Source organism: Microtus pennsylvanicus, chromosome 11 (assembly GCF_037038515.1).
Source record: "Microtus pennsylvanicus isolate mMicPen1 chromosome 11, mMicPen1.hap1, whole genome shotgun sequence".
In the NCBI taxonomy this organism is placed as follows: Eukaryota; Metazoa; Chordata; class Mammalia; order Rodentia; family Cricetidae; genus Microtus; species Microtus pennsylvanicus.
In genome coordinates, this window is record NC_134589.1 from 1,094,736 (window position 1) to 1,121,661 (window position 26,926).

Below are 26,926 nucleotides of genomic sequence, written 5' to 3' on the forward strand. Positions count from 1 at the left end.
ACAAGGTCTCATTTGAGCAAAGTTGGTCCAGAACTTGCCCTATAACCTTAGTTGGCCTTGAATTTATAATCCTTGTGCGTCCACCTCCCAAGTGCTGGGACTGCAAGTGTGTGCCACCATGTCGGATGCCAGTCATTGGCGGGACTGTTCCCATTCGGCGCTGGCTTCCCCCTTCCCTAGCCTCCCAGTGGCCTCCAGTCTGCTTTCTCTGTGAATCTGCTACCCTAGGAACAGCACATGCTGTAATCGTATGACACTGGCCCTTCTGTGACTGGCCTGTCACAGAGACTCGAGTCCCCAAGGTGCGTTCACCCACGTTTGTAGATTGCCACTCTCTTTTAAATCACTGTGATTGTGTCAAACCATCCATCGCCAGAAGTGGGGGACTCATGGGCCAGCTAGCCTCTCATAATATTGAGCCACAGGTCCCATTGAGAGACCTCCTGGGGGGCGTCACCCAGGGTCAACCTCTGGCCTATTGTCTGCTGTCTGCACGGGCAGGCCAACCTCCCTTATAGACTTCGCTTTCAACTCTTGTGGATATGAACAGAACTGGAATTTGAGGACCACACAGCTCTGGGTTTTACATTTGTTTTGCCTGTGTGGGAGACCTCTGCTCTCCTCCCTCGGGCTTCCCAGTGCTTCAGTATCCAATCCAGGCCAGAGTGTTTGGGCAATCTGCTCCACCTGTGCCTCGTCAGCTGGGAGACTGTCGTAACAGCGCTGGGCGTGCAGCCCTGCGCCCCCATCCTGGGTGGTGAGGAAATGGCCATGGGGACACCGTGTTCAGTAGAAACACTGACGTCATGCTCTCAGACTTAGCAGCTGGGTGTGTCTTTGCGACGGGGGTATTTCAATCTTTTTTTTTTCTAACAGAAAATGACTGCCAAATTACATTTCTGTTAGGGGAAGAAGTAGATCTTAGAACTACGATGTTTCAGGAAATTAAAGTTTATTCCACATGGGCTAGCAAGATGGCTCAGTGGTTAAGAGTGCTAACCACTCCTCCAGGGGATCTGAGTTCAACCCTCAGCACTCACATGCAGACAAAATACCCATACACAAAACAGAAAAATAAGAAATTATAAATTGGCCAGATGATAGTGGCACACACTGTAATCCTAACACACAGGGAGCAGAGGCAGGTGGATCTCTGTGAGTTCAAGGTCAGCCTAATCTACAGAGTTCCAGGATGCCCAGGGCTACATAGAGAAGCTCTATCTCAAAAACAAAACAAAACGAAAACAAAAAACAAATTTATGTTGTACTTTAAAATGCTCGTTCCACGTTACTTGGTTAAGTCCAGCGTGCTCTTGATCGATCAGTGAGGTAAGAGCCAAGGCAGCCATCTCGATGAGCCAGCGATGCCCCAGCGCGCTGTGGGTGTGGGGTGCTGTATCATTGCTGTTGCATTTCCCCCTATCAGTGTAGCTGCAACGCTGGGACCTCATGGAGCCTGGCTGCTTCCTGCCTCCTCTTGAAGCCTTAAACTACATGTGTTTGTCTTTGTTTGGAGAGAGGGTCTCACCCATATATATACATACACACATATATAGTACTGGATAGCCTGGAATTCATAATCCTCCTGCCTTAGCCTCCCAAGTGCTGGAATTATACGCCACACCCAGTTTTAACTATCTTTTAGTTTCTATCTCTAAGTATTTTTTGCTTATTAAGAGTTATTACTACGCAGACAGGGCACTGTTCTCACTTCTGGGAGTTCAGATACCATTCTCATCTCTATCCGGAGCACGCACTGGCGTTCAGTGACAACCTCAGAGCTTAGCAGATTTTCTGCTCAGTGGGTTTGCTCGAGGACCCCTGGGTAAACACGTAGGATTAGGATAAAAATGGGTTTAGTGGTGACCCGCCTGCTTCACTTGGAATGGTCAGTGTCTACTGGTCTCCATGTAAGGGTGTGGCAGTCATAGCCTGGCACCCAATCTGGGCCGAGTGCTTGGGGAGTGAGGTAGAGTGTGAAGAGGAGGCTACAGTGGACACAGGTCACTGGCCAGCTGTGTCTGTGCTGGTGCTGGGGATGTTGGCAAGATGTGACAAGGTATGCATTTCTAGGTCCGTCTGCTCGGTACCAGATAACCAGCACAGACAGCCAGACTCCCAAAATGTGTAGAGATGTTGGCACAGACCAGGTTTGAAATACCGATGCAGGGTTCCGTGATCGAGGGCGGCCTCACTCTGGAGCAGCTGCATGGCAAGCAGCTGCTACTCACAGTCTGCTTGGCTCAAGAGGTCTGTGCTCAGGGATGTGATCCCTGGTGAATCCTGTGACAGGAACAGAGTTGTCCCTCTGAGGAGGGATGGTCTTGCTTAGATCAGCACAATGCCTTCCCTAAAGAGGGCCTGTGTTCCCGAGGAAAATGTCCCACCAACACTTACTACCGAGCTAATGAGCAGCCTCTGGAATCTACTTGTGCTTGCCACTAAAATGTGTTGGGGGCTGTGCTGGGCACTTCCTCAATCCTCAGTCCCATAGGCTGTGGGTGCCGATCAGCTCTCCACTCTGCGTAATTTAACCCTCTATAGTCAATGGTGTTAACATTCACGTGGTTGACTGCTAGATGTTTCTTACTGAGTAGAACCATGCTGTGGCTTTTCTGCGTGGACTGGGCAGCTATGTGTGCATTCCTCCTAGTCTATATAGAAGCTCAGGGAGTATAAGGGAACCTAGCTGGATTCACACACTTCTTCCCGTGCAGACTTCATGAAGACGCGGCAGCTTTGAAAGCTGCCTGGGATGCCCAGATCACTCAGATGTCCAAGGAGGCTGTCTCCAAAGACCTTCAGGTCCAGATGCTACAGGAAGAAGAGGGGAAGCTCAAGGCACAGGTGGCCAGGTTCCAGAAGGACATAGACAGGTACTGTCCCAAGGCAGGTCCTCAGGATTGGAACTGCAGGGAAAGAAACTTGGGAGGATCAGTAAAAGAGACGTAAGCAGATTGTGGTGGTCATGAGAGCAGACATCCTAGCCAAGAGGGCATGCCCAGACACCTTTGAGATGAAGAATCTCAGGCTTCAAGGAAAGCAGCCAAAGGGATGGTGGGTGCTGAGGAGTGGCCACTTCCTCTGCCTTCAACATGCTTGTGTTTTAGCTTTGACCCCAGCACTCTGGAAGCAGAGGCAGGCAGACTTTCATGAGTTGAATGACAGCACAGCATTCTGGGACATCCAAGGCTACATAGAGAGACCCTGTCTCAAAAAAAAAAAAGAAAAGAGAAAGAAAGAAAGAAAGAAAGAAAGAAAGAAAGAAAGAAAGAAAGAAAGAAAGAAAGAAAGAAAATACATTTAAATTTAAAAATGTGTTCCCTGTTCACTGTAAGGACTCAGGCAGATGTAAAGCCCTGTCCACGAGACGGATCTGGATAACCAGACACGTGCACCCTACCCTCTAACCCAGACCCCCGCAGGTCTGCAGCCCCCACTGCCCCCACTCCCATATGCTGACCGCCCGGACTGGGCGTCTAAGTGTAAGTGTGACTTTTGACTCTGGTGTCTTCATCACTGAGGTTAGGATTCTTTTTGATACTCAGTAGTCTTGTGATGCTTGAGTTTGTAGCTGCCTTTTATTTTCTGGAAGGGGGACAGGTTTCAAGGCAGGGTTTCTCTGTGACAACAGTTCCAGATGTCGGAAACTCGCTCTCAAGACCAGGCTGGCCTCGAACTCACAGAGATCCGCCTGCGTCTGCCTCCTGAGTGCTGGGATTAAAGGTGTGCACCACCACCCAACTAGCTGCCTCTTTTTTCTTTCTCTCTCTCTCTCTCTTTTTTTTAAAGATTTTTTTCCTCTCTGATACTTTTTCTGTTCATTTTGTTCTTTGTGTCTGTCTGTCCACTTCATCTCACTGTCGCACATCCCTGGCTCCTGTTACCTTGCTGTGTGTGCCCCTCTTGCTCACGCACTGGGCATTTTAGGGCCTTCCCTTTACTCCCAACCAGCCTCACTACAGGCTTATCGGGTCTATCGATCTTCAAATCTTTGTGAAGAACCAGCTTTTTGATTTGATTTTTTTTTCAACTGTTTTCAGTTCTACTACTACTTTCTTCTATTTCCTTTGGATCTGGTTATTTGTTCTGGTTGATCCTGACAGCGAAGCCACAATGATTTACTCTGAGCATCCTTCCTTCCATCAGATACGATTCGTGGTATAAGTTTCTTTTCAAACACAGCTTAGCCACACCCAATGAATCCTGGTCTGCTCAGCAGAAATACAGAGTCTCCTTGTATGTTCTTCTCAGGCCAGGAGATGTTCTAGTCCCAGGTTCCATTTGTCCGCGATTCTGACCTAACCTGGCCGTGCATGTGGAATGCACCTTGCACAATTGATTTCCTCTGCGATCTGTTTCGTGGCTTTGGAATGCGCTCTGCCCTGATGGCTGGCTAAGTAGCCCTAAAGGATAAAGCATGCTCTTGTTGCAGTCTGGGCTCTGAAAATGTCACCTGTACCACTCTTGTGGCTAACAGTGTTCTTGTCTCCCATGTCCTTGTGATCTGCCCACTGGATCTGTCAGTTAGAGAATAACTGTGCTTAGGCATGGCTCCCTCTCAGCTCTGTCTTTAGCTCAGATGTCGAGTGCGGCTGCATTTAGGGTTGTGCCGGCTGCTCTCTGGTCGTGCTGGGTTCTGTACCAGTATAGCCAGGCCCCTTTGCCCCCTTTGTCCTCACTGCTGTCTAACATGGACCCTCGGCTCCTCCTGCTCTTTCAGCTTTCGTGTTCCAGTGGCACATGCTCCAATTTTCTCTGTTCAGGGGATTTTTACAGTACAGTCCTGGTTTAGCTGTGACACCTTCAGTTCCCTGCTTGCACACTGGTTCTCTCTGCTGAGTGTGGCCACCTCCCTCCAGCACCGTTTTCTCCAGCATTTGGAGAATTTTGATATCTGCCCATTATGTTCACCTGTCCCCAGGTGCTAGTGTTCCTCCAGGTCTCCCATAGGCGAGCTTCTCCCCGTACCTCAGCACAAGCTACACTTGAGATGGGAAGGACACGGAAGAGCATCATGTCAGCCCCTCATCCTGCATTCTGCCTTTGCTCTTCATGTTGAAGAGACCTCAGGAAAGAAAGTTAACATGGTGTAGTTTGATTTTTTTTGCTCTTTGTTCTTTGCTCTTTGAGGGACCTGCCTCCCAGCTCTCAGATAAATACACATAGAGGTTTATTCTTTCTTATGAATGCCTAGCCTTAACTTATTTCTAACCAGCTTTCCTTAACTTAAATTATCCCATCTACCTTTTGCCTCTGGACTTTCACCTTTCTCTAATTCTGCATATCTTTCTTTACTTCTTACTTCGTGGCTTGCTGGTAGCGGGGTGGCCGGCCCCAGGAGTCCCTCCTCCTTTTCTTGCTCCTCCATCTCCTTTTCCCAGATTTTTCCTCTTCTTTATCTTCTCTGCCTGTCAGCCCCACCTATCCTCTCTCCTGTCTAGCTACTGACCATTCAGCTTTTTATTAGACCAATCAGGTGTTTTAGATAGGCAGAGTAACACAGATTCACAGAGTTAAACAAATGCAACATAAAATAATGTAACACATCTTTGCATCATTAAAACAAATGTTCCACAGCATAAACAAATGTAACACCTCTTAAAATATTTCACAACTTGGGACATTGGACTGTGTCTATAGGTACAAGCAGCAACTGTCCCTGGCAGTGGAAAGGGAACAGAGCCTGGAGCGCGACCAGGTGCAGCTGGGTCTAGACTGGCAGCGCCGTTGCGATGATGTTGAGAGAGACCAGATCCAGAAGTCAGAGACTTTGATCCAAGGGCTGACCAAGGCCAGAGACCAGGTGCGTTGGCTAGTTCTGGGTGTGGCAACCATGCAGTACTGAAGAAGATGGTGTGGCGTCTATGCAGTACTGTAGAAGATGGGTGTGGCCCTTGCCATATTATTTTTTAACTCAGAAAACACAAAGCCTTAAATACCAGTTAATTTATAGCAGTGAGTCACAGCCACACTGGTGCAGTGATGGGGCCTTGTAATCCCAGCTGCTGGGGTTGGGGAAGAGGGAGGATCCCAAGTTCAAGGCCAATCTGAGTACAAATAAGTCTCTGCCCTATCTCCACATGTATTCACTGTATGAGCTGTTTCCTTTAGCTGTGGCATGGTTTTGAGAGTGCTGACCAGGGCAAACTTGGTACCATGGCTGAACAGAAAGTCCTGCCCCACCACTAGGTGGCCCTAGCGCTCCAAGTGCTGCTTGTAAATCTTGTCTTGTGGCTGTGCATTTGCTCCTGCTGTCCACTCTCTAGCAGGAGGGTGCTGGTCTCCGCCCACTGATGGACGTTTCCCCAGGTTGCTGCTAAGCTCCAGGAGACAGAGAAGGCGCTGCGTCAGCAGGAGACGTTGCTGAAGGCTGTGTCACTGGAACGAGACCAGGCCGTGGAGACTCTGCGGACACACGGGCTAGTCCCCGGACAGGAGGCACAGGTGAGCCCCCTGCTGGCTTGAAAAGCCTTCCTTCCCTCCGTCCACAGCTGCGGAAGAGACTTCCGTGTCTACTAGGTCGGCTAGGACTTTCTCGGTCCAGCCCCTCTCAATGGCAGTTGCCCCAACGAGGGCAAGTCCAGAGCTTTACAGCATTAGTGGGCGTTCCAGTGCGAGGAGTTCCCTGCTCTTTAGCCCTCGAGGCTCCACCCCTACATCCAAAGGCGCCACTCGACACTAGGGGGCAGTGTCAAGTCACTGTTGAGTCTTCAGAACCGCTCATAGTTAAATGCTCAGACTTTACCTCCCGAGACCATTAATTTGCTAACTCCGTCTCTTAACTTTATCTTTATTTATTATTGTTGTTGGAGGAGCCACGACAAGCATCCGAAGGTCAGAGGGCAACTTGTGGAGTTGGTTCTCCCCTTCCACTTTTATGTGGGTTTTGAGGACCTCACTCAGACTTCTGGACTTGCAGCCTTAGATGGAGAGAGGCAGAAAATAGCATTTTCCCAGGCCTGCAGATGGTTTTGTTTCCCTTGCTGGGTTTTTTTTTTTGAGGTGTCCTCACCCCTCAGTGTGGTGAAGTGAAGGTCATAGCACCCTGAGCAGTGAGATTGATGAGAGACTGTACCATGTCCACTTCCGGCAAGTATTTTCCACCCTATAAAGTCCCTACACACTTCCCTTGGTTCTACCTCCTTACCCAATAGTCCTCATTGATTCGTTTCTCTGCCTATTGCGTCTGTTGCCATGAAGGACCAGGTGGGCAGGATTCCCTCTGTCGCATGCAATGGGGCTTGGCCATAGTTACAGATATTTCAAGGACTGGGCATGGTAAAGAATTAAAGTTCCTCCCTTTAATCCCAGAAGAACTGTGAGTTTGGGACCAGCCTGGTCTACATAGTGAGTTCCAGGACAACCAGAGTTATATATTGAGACCCTGCCTCAAACCCCATCCACCTCCAACATAAGAATATTTGAAGGGATAGGGTTACAGTTCGGCTGGCAAAGTGCTTGCCGTGTGACCACGGGGACCTAAATCTACAGAGTCATCCAGTGCTGCTCCTGGACTCCACACGATGACACATGGGCACACCTGTACACACCAGCATGTAATACACATGGGCACACCTGTACACACCAGCATGTAAGACACATGGGCACACCTGTACACACCAGCATGTAATACACATGGGCACACCTGTACACACCAGCATGTAAGACACATGGGCACACCTGTACACACCAGCATGTAATACACATGGGCACAGCTGTACACACCAGCATGTAAGACACATGGGCACACCTGTACACACCAGCATGTAATACACATGGGCACAGCTGTACACACCAGCATGTAAGACACATGGGCACACCTGTATACACCAGCATGTAATACACATGGGCACACCTGTACACACCAGCATGTAAGACACATGGGCACACCTGTATACACCAGCATGTAAGACACATGGGCACACCTGTACACACAGCATGTAATACACATGGGCACACCTGTACACACCAGCATGTAAGACACATGGGCACACCTGTACACACCAGCATGTAATACACATGGGCACACCTGTACACACCAGCCTGTAAGACACATGGGCACACCTGTACACACCAGCATGTAAGACACATGGGCACACCTGTACACACAGCATGTAATACACATGGGCACACCTGTACACACCAGCATGTAAGACACATGGGCACACCTATACACACCAGCATGTAAGACACATGGGCACACCTGTACACACCAGCCTGTAAGACACATGGGCACACCTGTACACACCAGCATGTAAGACACATGGGCACACCTGTACACACCAGCCTGTAAGACACATGGGCACACCTGTACACACCAGCATGTAAGACACATGGGCACACCTGTACACACAGCATGTAATACACATGGGCACACCTGTACACACCAGCATGTAAGACACATGGGCACACCTGTACACACAGCATGTAAGACACATGGGCACAGCTGTACACACCAGCATGTAAGACACATGGGCACAGCTGTATACACCAGCATGTAAGACACATGGGCACAGCTGTATACACCAGCATGTAAGACACATGGGCACAGCTGTATACACCAGCATGTAATACACATGGGCACACCTGTACACACCAGCATGTAAGACACATGGGCACACCTGTACACACCAGCATGTAATACACATGGGCACAGCTGTACACACCAGCATGTAAGACACATGGGCACACCTGTACACACCAGCATGTAAGACACATGGGCACACCTGTACACACCAGCATGTAATACACATGGGCACACCTGTATACACCAGCATGTAAAACACATGGGCACACCTGTACACACCAGCAAGCAAGACACATGGACACACACAGTATTTAAAATTTAGGCAGGTGTGTGGCACGTGCTGTGATTTTAGCACTCAGGCAACTGAGGGAAGAAAATCGTGAGTTCAAGGCCAGCATGGACTACATAGGCTCTCTATCAAAAACAAATGAAAAAAAATGCTACTAGGCAAGGACACAGAGAGCACTTTCCTCGCATGATCCAGGCCCCAGATTTGATTCCCAATACCACAAATAATGGTAATCCGTCCCTGCACACACTCATCCCCACAGTCATTCTGCGGGGCACACAGAGCCCAGGAACAGTTTCTTCCCCACGTTGACTCTTAGCACACAAAGCCAGAGTGCATCTGTGAGGACCCCACCCCTGCTGCGTGGGAATCGTCCAGCCATGGGAGCCACGGGAGCCTGGCTGGTTGTTTGTACTCTGGGATGTAAGACAGCCTTAGAGGACACACAGATGCACAGGGTGGCCATGTGATGGCAGAGACTGGAGTGACAGACTTAGAACCAGGAGCACCAGAGACTGGAGTGACAGACTTACAACCAGGGACACCAGAGACTGGAGTGACAGACTTAGAACCAGGAGCACCAGAGACTGGAGTGACAGACTTAGAACCAGGAGCACCAGAGACTGGAGTGACAGACTTAGAACCAGGAGCACCAGAGACTGGAGTGACAGACTTACAACCAGGGACACCAGAGACTGGAGTGACAGACTTACAACCAGGGACACCAGAGACTGGAGTGACAGACTTACAACCAGGGACACCAGAGACTGGAGTGACAGACTTAGAACCAGGAGCACCAGAGACTGGAGTGACAGACTTACAACCAGGGACACCAGAGACTGGAGTGACAGACTTACAACCAGGGACACCAGAGACTGGAGTGACAGACTTAGAACCAGGAGCACCAGAGACTGGAGTGACAGACTTACAACCAGGGACACCAGAGACTGGAGTGACAGACTTACAACCAGGGACACCAGAGACTGGAGTGACAGACTTAGAACCAGGAGCACCAGAGACTGGAGTGACAGACTTACAACCAGGGACACCAGAGACTGGAGTGACAGACTTACAACCAGGGACACCAGAGACTGGAGTGACAGACTTACAACCAGGAGCACCAGGAGCACCAGGAGCACACATCAGAGGCCGACGTGGCCTGACGTGGCCTGACGTGGCCTGGCACAGATCTCTGCAGGCATTTACAGGAAGCGCAGTGTCAGGCGTGGGCCTGCATAGCAGGAGAGGATAAATCCGTTTGGACCTAGTTCATGGACGTCTGTCCTGAAGTTGTGAGGAACTCCCGCAGACTCTGTAGAGCCAAGCCTGGGCTAGTCCTCCGGCAGGCCCCATCGGGCTCTCCTAATCGTGCCCATCTGAAGATAAGGCTGCTCTTAGGATGACACTCTTTCAGGACTTTTGTTTGTTTTGTTTTTTTGAGTCACAGTTTTCTCTGTGTAGCCCTGGCTGTCCTGAAACTCACTCTGTAGACCAGGCTGGCCTCAAACTCAGAGATCCATCTGTTTCCCAAGTGCTGGGATTAAAGGCACATGCCACCACCACCACCCAGCTTCAACCTACTTTCTTATAGAACCCAGGACCTCCCATCAATCACTGAGGAAATGCCCTACAGGTGTATCTACAGCCTGACCTTATGGAGGCATTTTCTCAATTGAGGTTCTCTCCTCCCTGATGACTCTAGTCTGTGTCAGGCTGACATAAAACTGCCCAGCACAACTATCCCTTGCCAGCTTGACACACAAACACATCACTGCTAAGCCACAAACCTAACCTTTCCTTGTTCATCCCCAAAATCAAACATTAATATAAACATCACATATAAGTATGTATATGTATGTGTATATGTATAAAAGTCCGCTAGTCTTACAAATTCAAACACTTTAAAAGTTCAGCCTGGTTGGGCGGTGGTGGTGCACGTCTTTAATCCCAGCACTCAGAAGACAGGCAGATCCCTGTGAGTTCGAGGCCAGCTTGGTCTACAGAGCTACTTCCAGGACAGGTTCCAAAGCTAGAGAAACCCTGTCTTGAAAAACAAAAACAAAGCAAAGTTCAGCCTGGGGCTGGAGCGATAGCTCAGTGGTTAGAGCACATCCTGATCTTACAGAGGACCCAAGTTCAATTCCCAGCACCTACCTATAACTCCCGTTTTCAGGGGATCTGTTATCTCTGGCCCCAGAGAGCACAGGCACTAACATACCTGTACGGCTTTGTTCACAGATACACACATACATACACACAATTAAAATAAATCTTTTAAAAAAAGAGTTCAGCCTGTTTAAAAATCCCAAGCCTCATTTAAAATCCAAAGTCTAAAAAAAAAGTCCAAAGCCTCACAACTATGGGTTTGGGTCGCTTCTCCAGCCCCACCCTCTGCTCCACACACAACTTGTATTCTAAGCTGGGGCAGGCTCCGCTCCATTGCTACTGTGGTCGTCCCATGGTTCTGACATCTCTAAACTCCTGAACCTTCTGCTGCACCTGGGCTGCAGTCTTCGTGGCGTGACCCCTTTAGTCTTGGGCCACTGACTGCTGCTGGGGCCTCACCTTCAGCCTCACCTCAGCTGCTCTCTGTCCCCTCCATGCCTGCCATCCAGTCACACCTCGGTGACACTCACACATGACCACATCAGGCCGCCAGCACAAGGTACAACCTTGGCTGACTCTGGAACACAGCTTCTCTGTGGCCTCAGGAAACACTTCCCAGGTTTCACCTTAGCGATGCTGGTCTCTTCTTAACCTCTCAGTTCTCAGCATCAGGTGACCAGCATCAATTATCCCATCAGTTGTGAAGCAAAGGTGCTGGTCTCCTCTTAATCATCCCAGTTCTTCAACCCCAGCTGACCAGAAACACTGCCTCTTAATTAGAATAACAAATGGCCCAGCAGAGTCTTTAAACTCCCACAGGCCAGGCCTCCGTGGTCTGCACTGCTCCCAACATTCTCCTCTCTCGTCTTCCCAGCTCTACAGAACAGCCCGCTGAGCTCTCAACACTCAATGGCTTTTCTAGCCCAAAGTTCCAAAGTCCTTCCACAACCCTCCCCAAAACACAATGTCAGGTCTGTCACAGTGATATCTCATCCTGGTACCGGTTTCTGTCCTAGGTAAGGTTACTATTGCTGTGATCAAACACCATGGCCAGACCCAAGTTGGGGGAAAAAGGGTTTGGCTTATGCTTCTACATCGTAGTCCATCACTGAAGGAAGTCAGGGCAGGAACTCGAACAGGGCAGGACCTGGAGGCAGGAGCTGATGCAGAGGCCATGGAGGGTTGCAACTTAACTGGCTTACTCCCTTTAGCTTGCTCAGTCTGCTTTCTTATAGAACCCAGGACCACCAGCCCAGACGTGTCCCCACCCATAATGGGCTAAGCCCTCCCCTCTCAATCACTAATTAAGAGAACGCCATTCAAAACCGTGCCATGTTAGCACACGCCTTTAATCCCAGCACTTGGGAGGCAGAGGCAGGTGGATCTCTGTGAGTTTGGGGCTAGCCTGGTCTACAGAGCAAGTTCCAGGACAGCTAGGGCTGTTACGCAGAGAAACCCTGTCTTGGAAAAAGGAGGAGGAAGGAGACAGTGAGGGAGTGGATATCTTTGGTAGCCATGACCTCTTATCCCACAGACTTTCATGAAATCATATATGAAGTGCTCCCCAGTATGAACACAGGAAAGCTCTAGAAAATGACAAGAAAAGGGTGCTTATTTTCATCAATGGTCCCTTACTGGAAACTTTCTTGTACTTTTCCCCTAGGCTGGCAATCAAAAAAAGACATTTGTCTCCAAGTACCAGCTAAGCAGGTCAGCAAGGGCTATCAGTTGGCTAGTTTCTTTGTTAAGTAAACAATAAACTTTAGAAGTGTGCTCTGTAGTCAGGAACAATCCACACCCACCCACCCCTTAAGTGCACCCTTGATCTTGGACAGAGTATCTGGCTGAGGTCCCATTAGCCAAAGTGACCACGACAGTTTCCAGAATCTGAATGCATGCACAAACTCAGGCACAACTTTGGAGTGGAGTGGAGTGATGGACCAGAGCTCAGCATGGAGAGCGCTCACCAGCTCCTGACTGGCAGCATTACATAAGTTTGGACTGAATGAAGGCTTTCCAGCCTGCCTTGACTGGCGAGCTGCAAACGTCAGGACTGGAGATGCTGCTGAGTATTACAGAGCAGGGCCCTCTGCAGGCCCCGCCAGGAGCAGCAGATCAAAGGGTGGCCCTTGTGCTCCAGAGTTGTCACCTTGGGGACCCCAAGAGGGAGCGATGCAGCCAGCCTGAAGCCCGAACAGGCTCTTAGCCAACCCGGTGTCGCAGATGTGAGGTGACACAGAGGTGACCAGGCTCTTGTAGTGTGTCTCTGCTTCCCAGAGAAAAGGGGTCTCCACAGTCAATAAAGAAGAGACTGAGTGCTGCTGAGAGCTGAGCTGGCCTAAGAGGAGCCATGGGCCACACATCCAGTCAGCCTGACTGAAGAAAAGCCTTGGTGAGCCAGGACCAGGGTTAAAAGTTCTGTTCTAGGAGTCAGAGAGCTGACAGCAACTTCAAAGGCTGCAGTTGGGCCGGTGAGACGGTTCCCTGGGTGAGGGTGCTTGCTGGTCGGCGTGGAGGCCTGAGTTTGATCCCCAAGACCCACTGTGGGAGGAGAGGATCACCTTTCTCAGGTTTTCCTCTGACTTCCATATGCAGGCTATGGCGTGTGTATAAATGCACACAAACACACACAGAGAATGTAATTTTTAAGTGGGGGTGGCTGTAGTTAGCAGCACAGTGCTTGAGGTCACACAGGGTTAGAGCACACCCAGCTCAGTCTCTCAGCCTCGGGAAGTCTGCACTTGTCCCTGGAGGGCGGTACTTTTGCCGGAAATCCACGCCACGCGCTTGGGGGTAGGCAGACAGACAGGGGATGGAGTGGGCTGAGCATGGGTGGGGGACCTGTAGCTGGAGGGGGCAGAGCTGAGCATTTTACTAGGAAGTTCATCTTTTCCTTAAATTCTACCACAAATATTTCCGCTGCATAGAGATTCTCAGAAACACAATCTAAATGGAGACATGACATGCCTTAGTTTCCTGAATCATTTTCTTTTTTATTTCTTTTTTTTAAAATATTTATTTATTTATTTGTTATGTATACAATATTCTATCTGTGTGTATGCCTGAAGGCCAGAAGAGGGCACCAGATCTCATTACAGATGGTTGTGAGCCACCATGTGGTTGCTGGGAATTGAACTCAGGACCTTTGGAAGAGCAAGCAATGCTCTCAACCGCCGAGCCATCTCTCCAGCCCCCTCATTTTCTTTTTTAATTTCTTTTTTATTATTTATTAATTTTTTCCAGCCTGATCTGTTTCCTCTTCCCTCCTCCCTTTTTCCCCCTCCTCCTACCCTTTCCTCCTCCAAATCTTACTGCAACTCAACTCGATATGCCGCGGCTGACTGACATACATGGGAGGCCTGCCCATTTTGGGATCATTTCCTACCAGGGTGTTAGATTGTTCACAAGCACAGTTAAAATGCTGCGGTTGGGTGGGGTTGAGGGAGACTGGAGAGATGGCTCAGCAGTCAAGAGCTCTTTTTGCTCTTGCTGCTCTTACAGAGGACCCAGATTCAGTTCCCAGCACCATATGGCAGCTTACAACCGTCTGTAACTTCAGTTCCAGGTATCCAGCACCCTCTTCTGGCACAGAAGTAGTGTATTTGTGATATATATGTATGTATGTATGTATGTATATGCATATATATTTGCAGTCAGTCATGCATGTAACATGAAAATAAATATATATATTAAAGATGTGCTGTTAGACACATTCATGTCTCTTCCTCAAAAGACCAGCTAGGACCACCTGTGCCAGGTCTTGCCTGGCTTATGACCAGAGAAGCTGCTAACAGGTCACTCTTGAGTTTCAGTTTGCACTGAGGGGGACTTTGAAATACCTCTGGCCAAATTCATCTCTTTCCCTTCTTGTTCTGGGTGTCGGTTTGCTGCACCTCGTGTTTCCCCAGGCCCAGGAGCTCTAAAATCTGATCCTTTTTGGATGCTTTCTGCTGCGTGCATAGTTCCCACGCTCCGCCTCAGATGTGCTCTGTGCTGTATGAAAGCTGCATAAACCCCTTAAAGCCTTTGGCGCACTGAACACGGGCATGAGACTGGACCACCATCCACCTCCAGAGTTTCCTCAACCCCTCCCTCCTCCCTAGCCCCTGTGACTCCAGCTACTGAAAGACTCTATCATGGTGCATCACGAACCGATGCCTCTCGAGGCACGTGCCTGTGGGTGAGGAGGATCATTGTGTCGTGGGAACCAACCATCTACCCCCACTGTTTAGGCTTGATGACAAATTAAAGTACAGTTCTATTGACCCAACCTGGGAAACCAAAGAGTTTGCGGGGCTTACACACAGATCATGAATGAGCTACTTCCATGAACACAGGGAAAGCCATGGCTTTCTTAGTACCAGTTTTGCCCCAGTGTGGCCACTGACTTCCCATAGCTGTACAGATGGACCCCTTCCCTTCAGTTAACCTTCCACGGTCCATATATACCCTGACACACTTCTAGACCATGAGTAGTGAAGGCCAGATCGCATAGTGGTGGGTGGGGAATGCAGGAGTGGGGGCCAGAATGTCGGGGAAGCCCAGTGAGCCACCATTCCCACCTGTGGGGTGTCAGCGGTCGGCAAGCCTGATCTTGGCGGGGGAGAGGGGCTCTTGCAAATAACAGCTTCTCTGATAAAGATGGTGGCCGTTACACTCAGAGGACAGTGTCTAGAGGACAGGTGTGGAGTAGCCTGGCTCCAAGCTGGATTTAAGCAGAGAACCTCCTCTTTTGTGTCCGTAACTATTCTCCTTGGGTGTGTGTGGTTGGCAGGTACCTCCACAGCAGCAGGAAGGAGAAATGAGGAAAGAGTCTCCATCTAGTGAGATCCAGAGGCTGCAGGAGCAGAATGCGGGTCTGCGGAACGCTGTTGCACAGATGAGGCGAGAGATGGAAATGCTGAGCGGCCATCTTCCTTCTGCTCAACCGGAAGAGTGCTCGGAGCCAAGCCCTGATCCCCAGGCTGGAGGAGATCCGGCCCCTCCAGGTGAGAGAATGTAGCTGTAAGGAGGGGTGGGTGGTGTGGTGAGAGCGGGAGCCCCAGACAAGCTTCTCACCCCAGTCTCTCACAGTAGCCACCCTCTCGTAAACCACTGCAAAACTGGGCACTTGCTGGTCCTCCAAGAGAAACAGTGTTTCTTTGGTGACATGGAGGAGAAAGTGCAGGGCACATATCTGATGGACCTGGGAAGCCATCAGACTGGGCAGAATGAGGCTGGGGGCAAGGCTGGGGGCCAGACCTTCCGCAAGAGGAGCATCCTGAGGTGGATCTGAGCTGGCAGTCCCACCTTTGCCTAGTTCCTAGCAGGCACCATGGCTGCTTCCAAGGGTCTGATCCCTGGTGTGGGAGTTGTGCCCTCTATGGCCAAAGCCAATGGAAGACAGGCAAGTTCTTCCTCCTGGCCCCAGAACCTTCCTGGAGGATACAGGGGCTAGGCTGAGAGTTGGGGCAAGAGAGGGCAGGGTCGGAGGCTGCCTTCAAGCCCTGCAGCCGAAACTATAGGCCAGTGACGAGAGTGTGCCGGTGAGCGTGTGCCGTGTTCCCTGGTGTCTCGGCAGATTATGTTCTGGCGCTTGAAGCAGAAATGCAGAACCTAAAGCACAAGCTGAAAGCCCTGGAAGAGCAGCAGCGAGGTGTCGGAGAGCCAGTGACGGTGGCTTTGCCCACTGCCGACCCACAGCCTGGTGCCCACAGCTCCGCAGAAGCAGCTGGTGAGAGCCCCTGGCTACCCAAACCCTGTGCTCACTGTGTGAAATTAAGGTGAATCCCTGAGGCAGATCTTACAAATGCATGCCTAGCTCCACAGTGTTCATCATCTTCAGACACCCCGTCTCCAGAACCAGGGGTCCCTCGAAGTCCCCGTGTTAGGTGAGAGCTGTTTCCTCGTGTAAGTGGAATGAAGTGCGCATGCGCATTTGGCCTATCTTGTGTGTCGGTGGACAATGCCGGACTTCACAGTGCTTCTGCCGTTCGCCCTCCGTGCAGTTTGCAGGGCAGCCTCTCCCTGTTTGGCCATCCTAGAGGCTGTCGGGCACATTCTGTCCCTAGTGCATTGGAGAGCATGGACATCTTTTTTCCCCGGGCCTTTGGAATCCTCGTCTGCCCTGGCTGTCACGGTGAATGTATCCATTGCTCTTCTGCTGCCGTGACAGGACCCCAAGAACTGGGCCTTACAGCAGAAAGCATTTGTTCTGGCTGCAGTTGCAGAGTTTAGAGACTGTACAGACGAGGCTGAGGCCGCAGACGGGTGCGGCAACCGAGAAAGGGTCACGTATCCTAAACCTGCATGGAAACGGTGCCCTCGACTGGGGACCAGGTATTCAAATATCTTAGCCTATGAGGGACATTAGCATCAAACGTCTACGATGAAATACTCCAGACTGGCCGTAAACAGATGGTGGTGGCCAGTTATGGCCTCGGAGAGACCCTGGAGTTCTGAACAGCGCTCACACTGCCAAGTGCTAGCTGTCTGATGTCCCTGGGCCCCTCGGGGCTCTCCACAGACTTCTGTCCACAGGCCCTTCCCAGGAGTGTTCTGTCCTTGGTGTGGAGTGCTGTGGCCGTGGGGCAGGAGGACAGGCATCTTTCCTGGAACAGGCTTGCCTTGGGCCTTCTCTCCATTCTTTAGTAAGAAGGAGGGGACGTGGGTACAGGGTGCATTCCCCTGGTACCTGAGCAAGGACGGATAGAAGCTTCTGTGGGTCAGCTTCACCTCCCAGAGTCGTCTGTGTGCTGGGTGGTGATAGAGAGCAGATAGTGTGGGTGCCCCTCTGTCCTGTCACACCACCCTTTCCCAGGAAGGAACCCAGAAACTGGTGCAGCTTCCTGATGGCTGCTGCACCTGGCTTGCCAGCGTTTCATGGAGAACGGCCAGAGTTGGGGTCAGAAGTAAGACAGGCTTGTCATCTCATTCCTGTTTGCAACGATTGGGTCACAGTTTAGAACCAGGACTGCTCTGGCCGGAGAGATAGGAGTGACCAGATAAGTCTTTCTTAAACTGTTTGTAGAATTCAACTTTGAAATCACCAGGCCCCAGAGTTTTTCTTACGGGAAGATTTGAAACTTGATTTGTTTATTCGTAGTTAAGGGACTCTTCACATACATTTTTTTTTTTTTGAGACAGGGTTTCTCTGTAGCTTTGGAGCCTGTCCTGGAACTAGCTCTTGTAGACCAGGCTGGTCTCGAACTCACAGAGATCCACCTGCCTCTGCCTCCCGAGTGCTGGGATTAAAGGCGTGCACCACCACCGCCTGGCCATTGTTTTGTTTTGTTTGATTTTTGAGGCAGGACTTCTCTGTGTAGCCCTATCTGACCTGGAACTCACTCTGTAGACCAGGCTGACCTGGGATTAAAGACCTGCGCCACTACCACATGGCCATATTTTCTTTCTATATATATTTGTTACATTATACTAAGAAATTATCCATTTCCTCAAGTTTTCAAACTTCTGCGATGAAGTTTCTTATCCTATATGTTTTGTTCATTTTCTTCTTTGAGACTGTGATCCTCCTGCCTCAGCTTTCTGCGTAGCTGAGACCATATAACTGCACAGTCTCTCCTGAGTCTTCAATGTCCATAGAGTTTTCACCGTGCATCATACTGAACATTTCTGTTCTCTTGGTGTCCTACTAGAGAGTGTGTAGTTATTTATTTCTTCGCTTATTACCTTTACAAAAGCTGATCATTGGTTTTGTTGATATTAGAGGACACGTTATTTCTATTTCCTCAGTATTTAATGTTAATTTTATTCTGTCTTTCTTCTAGATTCATGTGTTGATCTTTTATTTCTAAGATATGCACCTAATGCTATAAATGTGCTTTTTCATTTCTTATGCAGTGCTAGAAATGGAACCTAGAGCCTGGCACACACTGGCCAGCTCTCTGCCCCTGAGCCCTAACCGCAGCCAGTTTGATTTTCGGAGGGGCTTTTTTTTTTTCACATGTATGGGTATTTTGCCTTCATGTGTGTATCTGTACCACAGTGTGCCTGGTGACTGCAGGAGCCAGGAAAGGGTGTCAGAGTCTCTGGAACTGAAGTCACAGATGATTGTGAACTGCCATATGGGTGCTGGGAACCAAACCTTGGTCCTCTGGAAGAGCAGCCACTGCTCATAATCCCGGAGCCATCTCTCCAGCACCCCCACCCCCACAGCCAGGTTTTTATTTTTGAAACATTCTCACTAAGTAGCTTAGGCTGGCCTTGAACTCACTCTGCAGATTGACTCCTGAGTCACCAGGCCTAGGAGCTGTGAGCTGCCTTGAAAGACAGATTTACATAAATTCCTTAAAGCCGCTTTACCGTTCTGCTCGAAACAGCTTGGAATATAAGTGTTACTTCTTTGCAACTCCCCCCCCCCCCCCGGCCCATTCCAAACAAATGGTCCTGGATTTTAGGGAAAGTCATTGTGACATGGTCAGGCTGATTTCATCCCTTAGTCCTCCTCTCGCTCTAAGGATGTACTACATACTCCCTGCATCTCTGGTCTTTGTGGGGACCCAGCCCTTTGATTCAGGGATGGGCGTATTTACCTTGAAGTCAGTTAGAAGCTTCAGTAAGCCTCTGTGGGAAAGGAGGCTCAGCTCCCCAGGGAGACTGCTTTTGTTTCTGAGATCTGAGCTGACTGCAAGTGTTCTCCTCTGCAGGAGCAGCTTTAACAGGCCAGGCATCTGTCGCGTTAGCACTCAGAAAACTCGGAGACAGAGTGCATCTCTTGAACCTGCTGGTGACACAGCTCAAAAAGAAGGTGAGACTAGCTCTTAACACTCAGGTTGTGCAAGCATTCCTACTGAGGAACAGTCCAGATTTGGACACAGGTGCAGCTTCTGAGAGGTGCCAGGAGTGACCTCATTGACCTTAGGTGTTTTGGGTGTCTTCCCAACTTCTCTTTCCTTCAGAACAAAGGACTGTGCTGTGCAGTCGCTGGTTTATCTCATGGGTGGCTATGGATTGTTCGCAGGTAAGCCTGATATGGTGCTAAGTGTCTGTAGTCCCAACACTCATAACATAGAGGCAGGAGGATCAAAAATTCTAGGTCATCCATGGCTACAGAGAGTTAGAGGCCTGCCTGGGATACATGAGACCCTATCTCAAAACAGCAGCAACAATAACAACCACAAATGCACACACATGTAAACCCACTTACACACACACACACACACACACACACATTTCAATGCTGTAGACAAGAAATAAGAATTTAATTTAGGGTCTGGAGAGAAAGAGCAGCTGTTAAGAGCACTGGCTGCTCTTCTAGAGGACCCAGGTTCAATTTCCAGCACCCACATGGCAGCGCACAACCATCTGTAACTGTTGTTCCAGAGGATCTGATACCTTCACATCAATGCACTGTTAAGTAAAAATAATAAGAAAAGGGCAGCTCTGCTGGCGCAAGAAATCCAATTAGGTCAAATCAAACCAAATCAAAATGCCCATCGTTTTATTAAGTAAGACGCTCTCGGGTGGCCAAGTGCATGGCAGGGAGACAGAAAAGCAGGGAGCCCAAGCAGACCCGAAAACCACGTGTTTCTCCTCTGGGAGCCGCCTTAAATACCCTGTGGGAGTGGTCCTGACCCCTCCCTGGGGGAGAGTCAGGACCTGGCATGCTGGGATTTGGAGTCCAAACCAATGCAACTCCCAGGCCAGGACTAGGGCTCTGCTCCCAACTTAACAGCACATAAAATAAAGTTAAATAAACTATTAAAAAATAATTTAATTTAAAGCATTTTAATTTCACTTTGATAATTAGAGACAGTTAGAATAAGCTGGGTAAAATATTTACCTCCAGTCAAGTATGATGGCACACGCCTCTAATCCTAGCTCTCAAGAGGCAGTGACAGGTGAATCTCTGTGAGTTTAAGGCCAGCCTGATTTACACAGTGAGTTCCAGGAGAGGCAGGGCTGCAGAGTGAGACGCTGTCTAAATAAAACAGGTTTACCTTCAAGTGTTTGCATTTTTATTTAACAGTGTCTGTTTATCTAATGGTCACCTCTTCTGTGTGTATGTGACTGTCCAAACAAGATAGTCACACAGAGTTAACTTTAGGCATCCCTGGAACAGAAGCATTATTTTAATTCCCTTCACCTAGCCTGGGAAGCCAGAATACAAAGAAGTGTGTTTTCCCATCTGCCTGGATCTCCTCCTACCTGGCCCAGGCCACATTAGGGCCTTGCATGTGCTGGTGTTGTGGTGCTAAAGGTTCAGGATGGATCCTCACAGTCATCCTGCTGCTGCTAACGTACCCGTGGACGGCAGCTGCTCCTCCTGTACCCACATCCACCTCTGTGGTACCCGTGGACGGCAGCCGCTCCTCCTGTACCCACATCCACCTCTGTGGTACCCGTGGACGGCAGCTGCTCCTCCTGTACCCACGTCCACCTCTGTGGTACCCGTGGACGGCAGCCGCTCCTCCTGTACCCACGTCCACCTCTGTGGTACCCGTGGACGGCAGCCGCTCCTCATGAACTCACGTCCACCTCTGTGGTACCCGTGGACGGCAGCCGCTCCTCCTGTACCCACGTCCACCTCTGTGGTACCCGTGGACGGCAGCCGCTCCTCCTGTACCCACGTCCACCTCTGTGGTACCCGTGGACGGCAGCCGCTCCTCCTGTACCCACGTCCACCTTTGTGGTACCCGTGGACGGCAGCCGCTCCTCATGAACTCACGTCCACCTCTGTGGTACCCGTGGACGGCAGCTGCTCCTCCTGTACCCACGTCCACCTCTGTGGTACCCGTGGACGGCAGCCGCTCCTCCTGTACCCACGTCCACCTCTGTGGTACCCGTGGATGGCAGCCGCTCCTCATGAACTCACGTCCACCTCTGTGGTACCCGTGGACGGCAGCCGCTCCTCCTGAACCCACGTCCACCTCTGTGGTACCCGTGGACGGCAGCTGCTCCTCCTGTACCCACGTCCACCTCTGTGGTACCCGTGGACGGCAGCCGCTCCTCCTGAACCCCCCCTTCCACCACAGCCACTTCTCTCACTGTCTTTTATTTGTTTATTTTTTTAAAAAATAGGTTCTCTTGTAACCCAAACTGGCCTCACACTTACTGAGAATGACCTGGAATTTCTGGTCTTTCTGCCTCTACTTCTCAAGTACCAGAACTACAGACATGTACCACTACACCCTGCTTATGCGGTGTTGGCAATTGAGCCCAGGGCTTCATGTGTGCTAGGCTAGCGCTATCAGCTGAATCGCGTTCCTAGCCCGGCACTGCCTTTCGTAGCTTCCCATCATGCTCACTTCCCTCTCATCTCCTTCTTGGTCTCACTACAGAACCCTGGCTGTCCTGAAACTTACTATGTAGGCCAGGCTGGGCTTGATCTCTCAGGGATCCGCCTGCCATCTGTCCTTGTGGTGGGAACTAGGGCTCGGGAGAGGATGGTAACCCGCTTTCTCTCACATGCTTGCCAGTGAGCTTTGGTGTCTAGCATCAACTGCACAGAAGTGCAGCACACAGGGCAGGTTTGCAGATCATCACGTCCAGCCAGAGCAGAAACCGGTCACTGACCCTGCTCCACCCCTGCACCTTCCTAGGACAGGCCCCCACCCCTTCCTAACATTGCCTTCTGAACTGATTGCCTAGCTGTGGCAGAAACCCCTGGAGTCGGTCACTGTCCTGCACGAGCTCCCCAGTGAAGTGGACCAGGTGCACCTGGAGGTTTTGGAGCTGCAGAAGCAGGTGGCTGAGCTACGGAAGCATCTCAAGACGCCCCAGCCCCAAGGAGAGCCTTCTCTCAGGGAGCAGCTACAGAGAGAGGTGGGTGCTGGACATGGATGAGTGCCCCCATTTCCTTCCATCCTGGCTGTCACATGCTTGCTGGCACAGGCTGGATTCCTGATCTGTGAGGCCAGAGGGTGGTGTTGAGAAATGACTAAGCAGACGCCTCCTCTTCTCCTCCGCTGTTTTCCTCTGTGAGCCTACTCACACCTCTGCTCATTTCTGACTTGACATACTACTGCTGGATTGGAGCCCATGCTCTCTTTGGCTTCCTGCAGAGAATGCATTTCTCTCCATAAACAGGTTTGGGCTGATGGCTAAGAAGGCACGGTGCACAGACCTGGCCTGCCTGCCTGTGAGAGGAGGGGCCCCAGGGCACTCGGCATCTGGTCGGTACTGTGACCAGCACAGAGACCCCCTGGAATCCTCTGACAGAGCCCACCCTTCCCATTGAAGGCCCCAGTGGAACCATGGGTAGGAGGGTGACATCCCTACTTTCCCAACTGTGCCCATGAGACTCCATCAGTCCTGCAGTAATTGGGGCGATGTGTACTGGCTTGTGGTGACCTTCTGCCCCTGCCCTGACCTGCTGTAATCTGCAGTGAATGACCTGTGATATGACTCTCTGCCAACTGACCTGCAGTGACAATGATGACTTACGGTCACCTTTGACTACCTGTGCTGACCTATAGTGGCCCATGGCCACTGTGGTTGTCAGTGGTGACTTTAATCACCAGAGGTCTTAAGGCATTCAGCTGAGAAGCTGAAGACAGTGTGTGCCCTTTTGACACCACATTACAAGAACAGGAACACAGTCGATAGCCTCTGGGAACAGAGAAAGAAACAGAGCAGGGTTGGGAGCTGAGGGAGCCTGAGGCTCCAGCACAGGACTGAAGTACTGAGCAGTGCTAGTCCCTAAGGGCTTCTGCTCCTAGGCCTCCCCAAGCCCCCAGACTTCTCCACAATCCATCAGTCCAGGGAGAACAGGTAGGTCAGCACTGAATAATACACACTGAATGTAAATAGTGGCAGACTAAGTTAAGGCAGCAGGCCCAGGGCCCAGCGTGTAAAGCAGTTACCGGGCTTCCCCGTTCCTGTTGGGTCTTCATACCTATGGTTTTGGCACACGGTGAGGTCGTGAAGCTCAGGAAGCAAGGAAGCTTGGGCCCCCCTGCTGGACAAGACCCCAAGTGACAGCCGCTGCCACAGCCTGTCCCCGACCTGGACCAGATGTTAGGTGTGTGTGCAGGAGAGGCCAGGAAGTCAGTGCTTCCAAGGGAAGCTGGAACCTAGTCAACGATGTCCTCAGGTATCCTTGCCGATGTATAGATAAATGGAGAGGATATGCACGTGCCCGTTCCCCGTGTCCCGAGGTTGACCCAGAATCGCCTGTTCCAGTCCCAGGATCAGGGGAACAACGCCAGTTCCAAATAGATATATTAGGGCAATACAGATGCTAGCTGTGAAGGGTTCCAACTGACCGTCTCAGCCAGGAAAGACTACAGTCCACCAGTTCATAGGAAATCCTCAAGTGATCTTGGCCAAGTGGGCAGGTACATGAAGAAATGGAGGCCAGAAAGGATCTCATCAGTAGAGGCCCTTGCTGCCAAGCCTGAGGACCCGAGCTCAGTCTGGAACCGCATGGCAGGAGAGAACCAGCTTCCACAGTTGTCCTCTGCAATGTGCACACCGTGCGTACACACACAGCACCCCAGACAGACAAACTTTGTACAGGTACAGGTACAACAAGACAATCTTTATAAAGAAAACGTGAAGTGGGCCCTCTACCAGAACATCAGTGCGTAGACACAGCAGACAAGGCCATGGAGTGCGGATGTGAAACTCGAGGCAGCGGCTTGCTGAGAACCACGGCGCCCCAGTCTCCAGCCACAGTGTCCAGCTGACCTTGATCACAAGGTGAAAAACTCACTGGAGAAACCTAAGGACACCCATCTTAACCAACATCAGCACCAGGACACTAGCATTTGCGCCTAAGTGGAACACCCAAGATGCACTTTTGGGGTTTAGCTCCTCTGGACACTTAGATGTCAGTGCCATCGAATACAAATGACGACCAGGGAACCTTCCAGCTATGGGCAAATCCTTGCACATTCATACTCCGGGGGTCCCGGGCTCTGGACAGGAGTCCACTTGGAGGGACATGCTCAGAAGGCCAGGGGAGGTCCACCAGGATCATCAGTGTACCCCAATCTTTCCTGGGACGTGCAGAACTGCAGTGTGTAGCAGAAGAGCACACTGGGACGTGCAGAACCGCAGTGTGTGGCACACTGTCTCCCCCCACCCTCCATTCTTCAGGAAGAGCTTATGTGCAGAGAGCTGGGTGGGTAGTGAGCAGGGCAGTGGCAGTTCCCAAGGCAGGAGCCTGAGACAACTGTCCTTTCAGCTTCTATCAAAGGCTAGTCTTAAACTGGCAGTGGTGGCACACATCTTTAACTCCAGCACTTGGGAGGCAGAGGCAGGCAGATCTCTGTGAGTTCAAGGCCAGCCTGGTCTACAGAGAGAGTTCCAGGACAGCCAGGGCTACAAAGTGAAACCCTATCTCAAAAAACAAACGGGGAAGGGTAGTCTTCTTTCCCTTGCCCAACCAAAGAGCCTGTGAAGCTGTCCACTCTTTGTGACACTGTGCACATGGGTACCTGTGAAGGATGCCATGGTCCTCCATGCCTGACCTTGGCCAGGCCCGCTGTGTAGTCAGGGCTTAGGCCCGGGTATCTCCTGCTCCCACGTCTGCCACCTTCATCAACTCATTTCCACTCCCATGTCTTCCTCTCCTGTGCTGGAGGGAGTGTTAGCTGCTGGAAGCTTTGGCCTTGGCCTGGGAAGGAGCCTCTGTGACCCATGGAGTCCACTGGCATTGACCACAGCCTCCTGAAGAGCTTCAGTCTAGTCCTTGGCAAATCTCATAAAGACATTTCTGCAGATTTCTGTACTGTCCAGATTGTCACCATACCAAGATAGTGTCATGGATGGCAGGGTGGGGTCCGCAGCCCTGGGACAAGTGCCAAGGAGTGGGTTGCCATGGTGTTTACTTGAGTGCTGTGGGTCAAAGACATCTCTGAATGTGTCTCATGTTGTAAAATACTTATTTTGTGGATTGGTTTTTCAAGACAAGGTTTCTCTGTGTAACCCTGGCTGTCCTGGAATTTTCTATGTGGAATAGGCTGGCCTTGAACTCATAGTGATCCACTTGCCTCTCTGCCTCCTGAGTTCTGGGATTAAAGACATGTGCCACCATACCTGGCCCAAATAAAAATTATTAACAGCTGCGCCCAGGGAAATCATTCCATATCCTCCAGGCAAGTGTGCTCTCAGGAACAAGGCCACACTGAGCCTCCTGTGTGGTCACACACAAGGGCTCTAGACCCAGGGAACATCAGGGGCTGCGCCTTACCAGGGCTGTCACTTTCTGACAAGCTTTGTATTTTATAGAGCACCCGACCTTCGAAGTGACAGGAACCTCCTACTAGACTAGCCCCTGCAAGGTAGAGCCCCAGCCTCCCCCTCTCCAGACCTGAAATCCTCTGTGTTCTGAAGGCCACTTGAGGTGTGGGATGCCTGGGCCTAGAACAGCACACTCTGGGAGCACCGTGTTCTGCTTACCTATCTTGGTCCTGAAGGTCCACAGAACCTTCTCTGACCCCTCTGCTGGGTCTTTCTGCCAGCCCCTCAGTCCCCTGTGGCCTGCAGCATCTGCCAGAAGCACCTGAATGCAGTCACCTACAGGTGCAATCACCCACACACTCCAGGCTACCTGAGGAACAGTAGCACCCAGAGGGCACAAACACATGCCAGCCCTGGCAAGGACCGGGAAACCAGAGCAGGGCGTGCAGGATGTTCCGGGACATGGAGCTCTAGCACTCAGAATAGCAGCTGATCATCATGACGTCTCATAACTGTCAAGACTAGGTGGCCATCTCAGAACCTGGTTCTCCCATGCCTGTATCCCCTTAATGTTGTGACTGTATTTCTGTGGTGTGTGGGTTGGCCCCAAGTCCAGGCTGGGCTGAGTGAGGGACACATGGTTCCAAAGGGCTCATGTCTGCTTGACCTCCTCTCCAGCAGCCTTTGCTTCCTCCTGTACCTTCTCCGGGAAGGGAGACCACAGCCGACCCATGGGGTGGTAAAGGGGACTCTAACAGGCAGGTGGAGAAGGGGTGAGCCAGAGGAGAAGGAAGGGCATGCCAGCACTTGGGCAACAGGGGAGGAGGACATTGGGAAGGTCCAGTCAGCACAGGTCAGAGGGCAGACACAGATGG

At 50.8% G+C, this 26,926-nt stretch overlaps 1 protein-coding gene across 2 annotated transcripts in view; it reads left to right on the forward strand.

Moving 5' to 3' along the window:
* The window catches only part of Ccdc57 (coiled-coil domain containing 57), a 99,306-nt gene that overhangs the window by 30,075 nt on the left and 42,305 nt on the right, over positions 1 to 26,926 (forward strand). For both annotated transcript variants that reach the window (XM_075989767.1, XM_075989768.1), the window contains 7 exons: positions 2,718 to 2,876; positions 5,644 to 5,806; positions 6,313 to 6,447; positions 15,700 to 15,913; positions 16,486 to 16,638; positions 19,571 to 19,671; positions 22,515 to 22,688. In XM_075989767.1, coding sequence (XP_075845882.1) covers positions 2,718 to 2,876; positions 5,644 to 5,806; positions 6,313 to 6,447; positions 15,700 to 15,913; positions 16,486 to 16,638; positions 19,571 to 19,671; positions 22,515 to 22,688 — 1,099 coding nt within the window. The remainder of the gene's footprint in view (positions 1 to 2,717; positions 2,877 to 5,643; positions 5,807 to 6,312; positions 6,448 to 15,699; positions 15,914 to 16,485; positions 16,639 to 19,570; positions 19,672 to 22,514; positions 22,689 to 26,926) is intronic.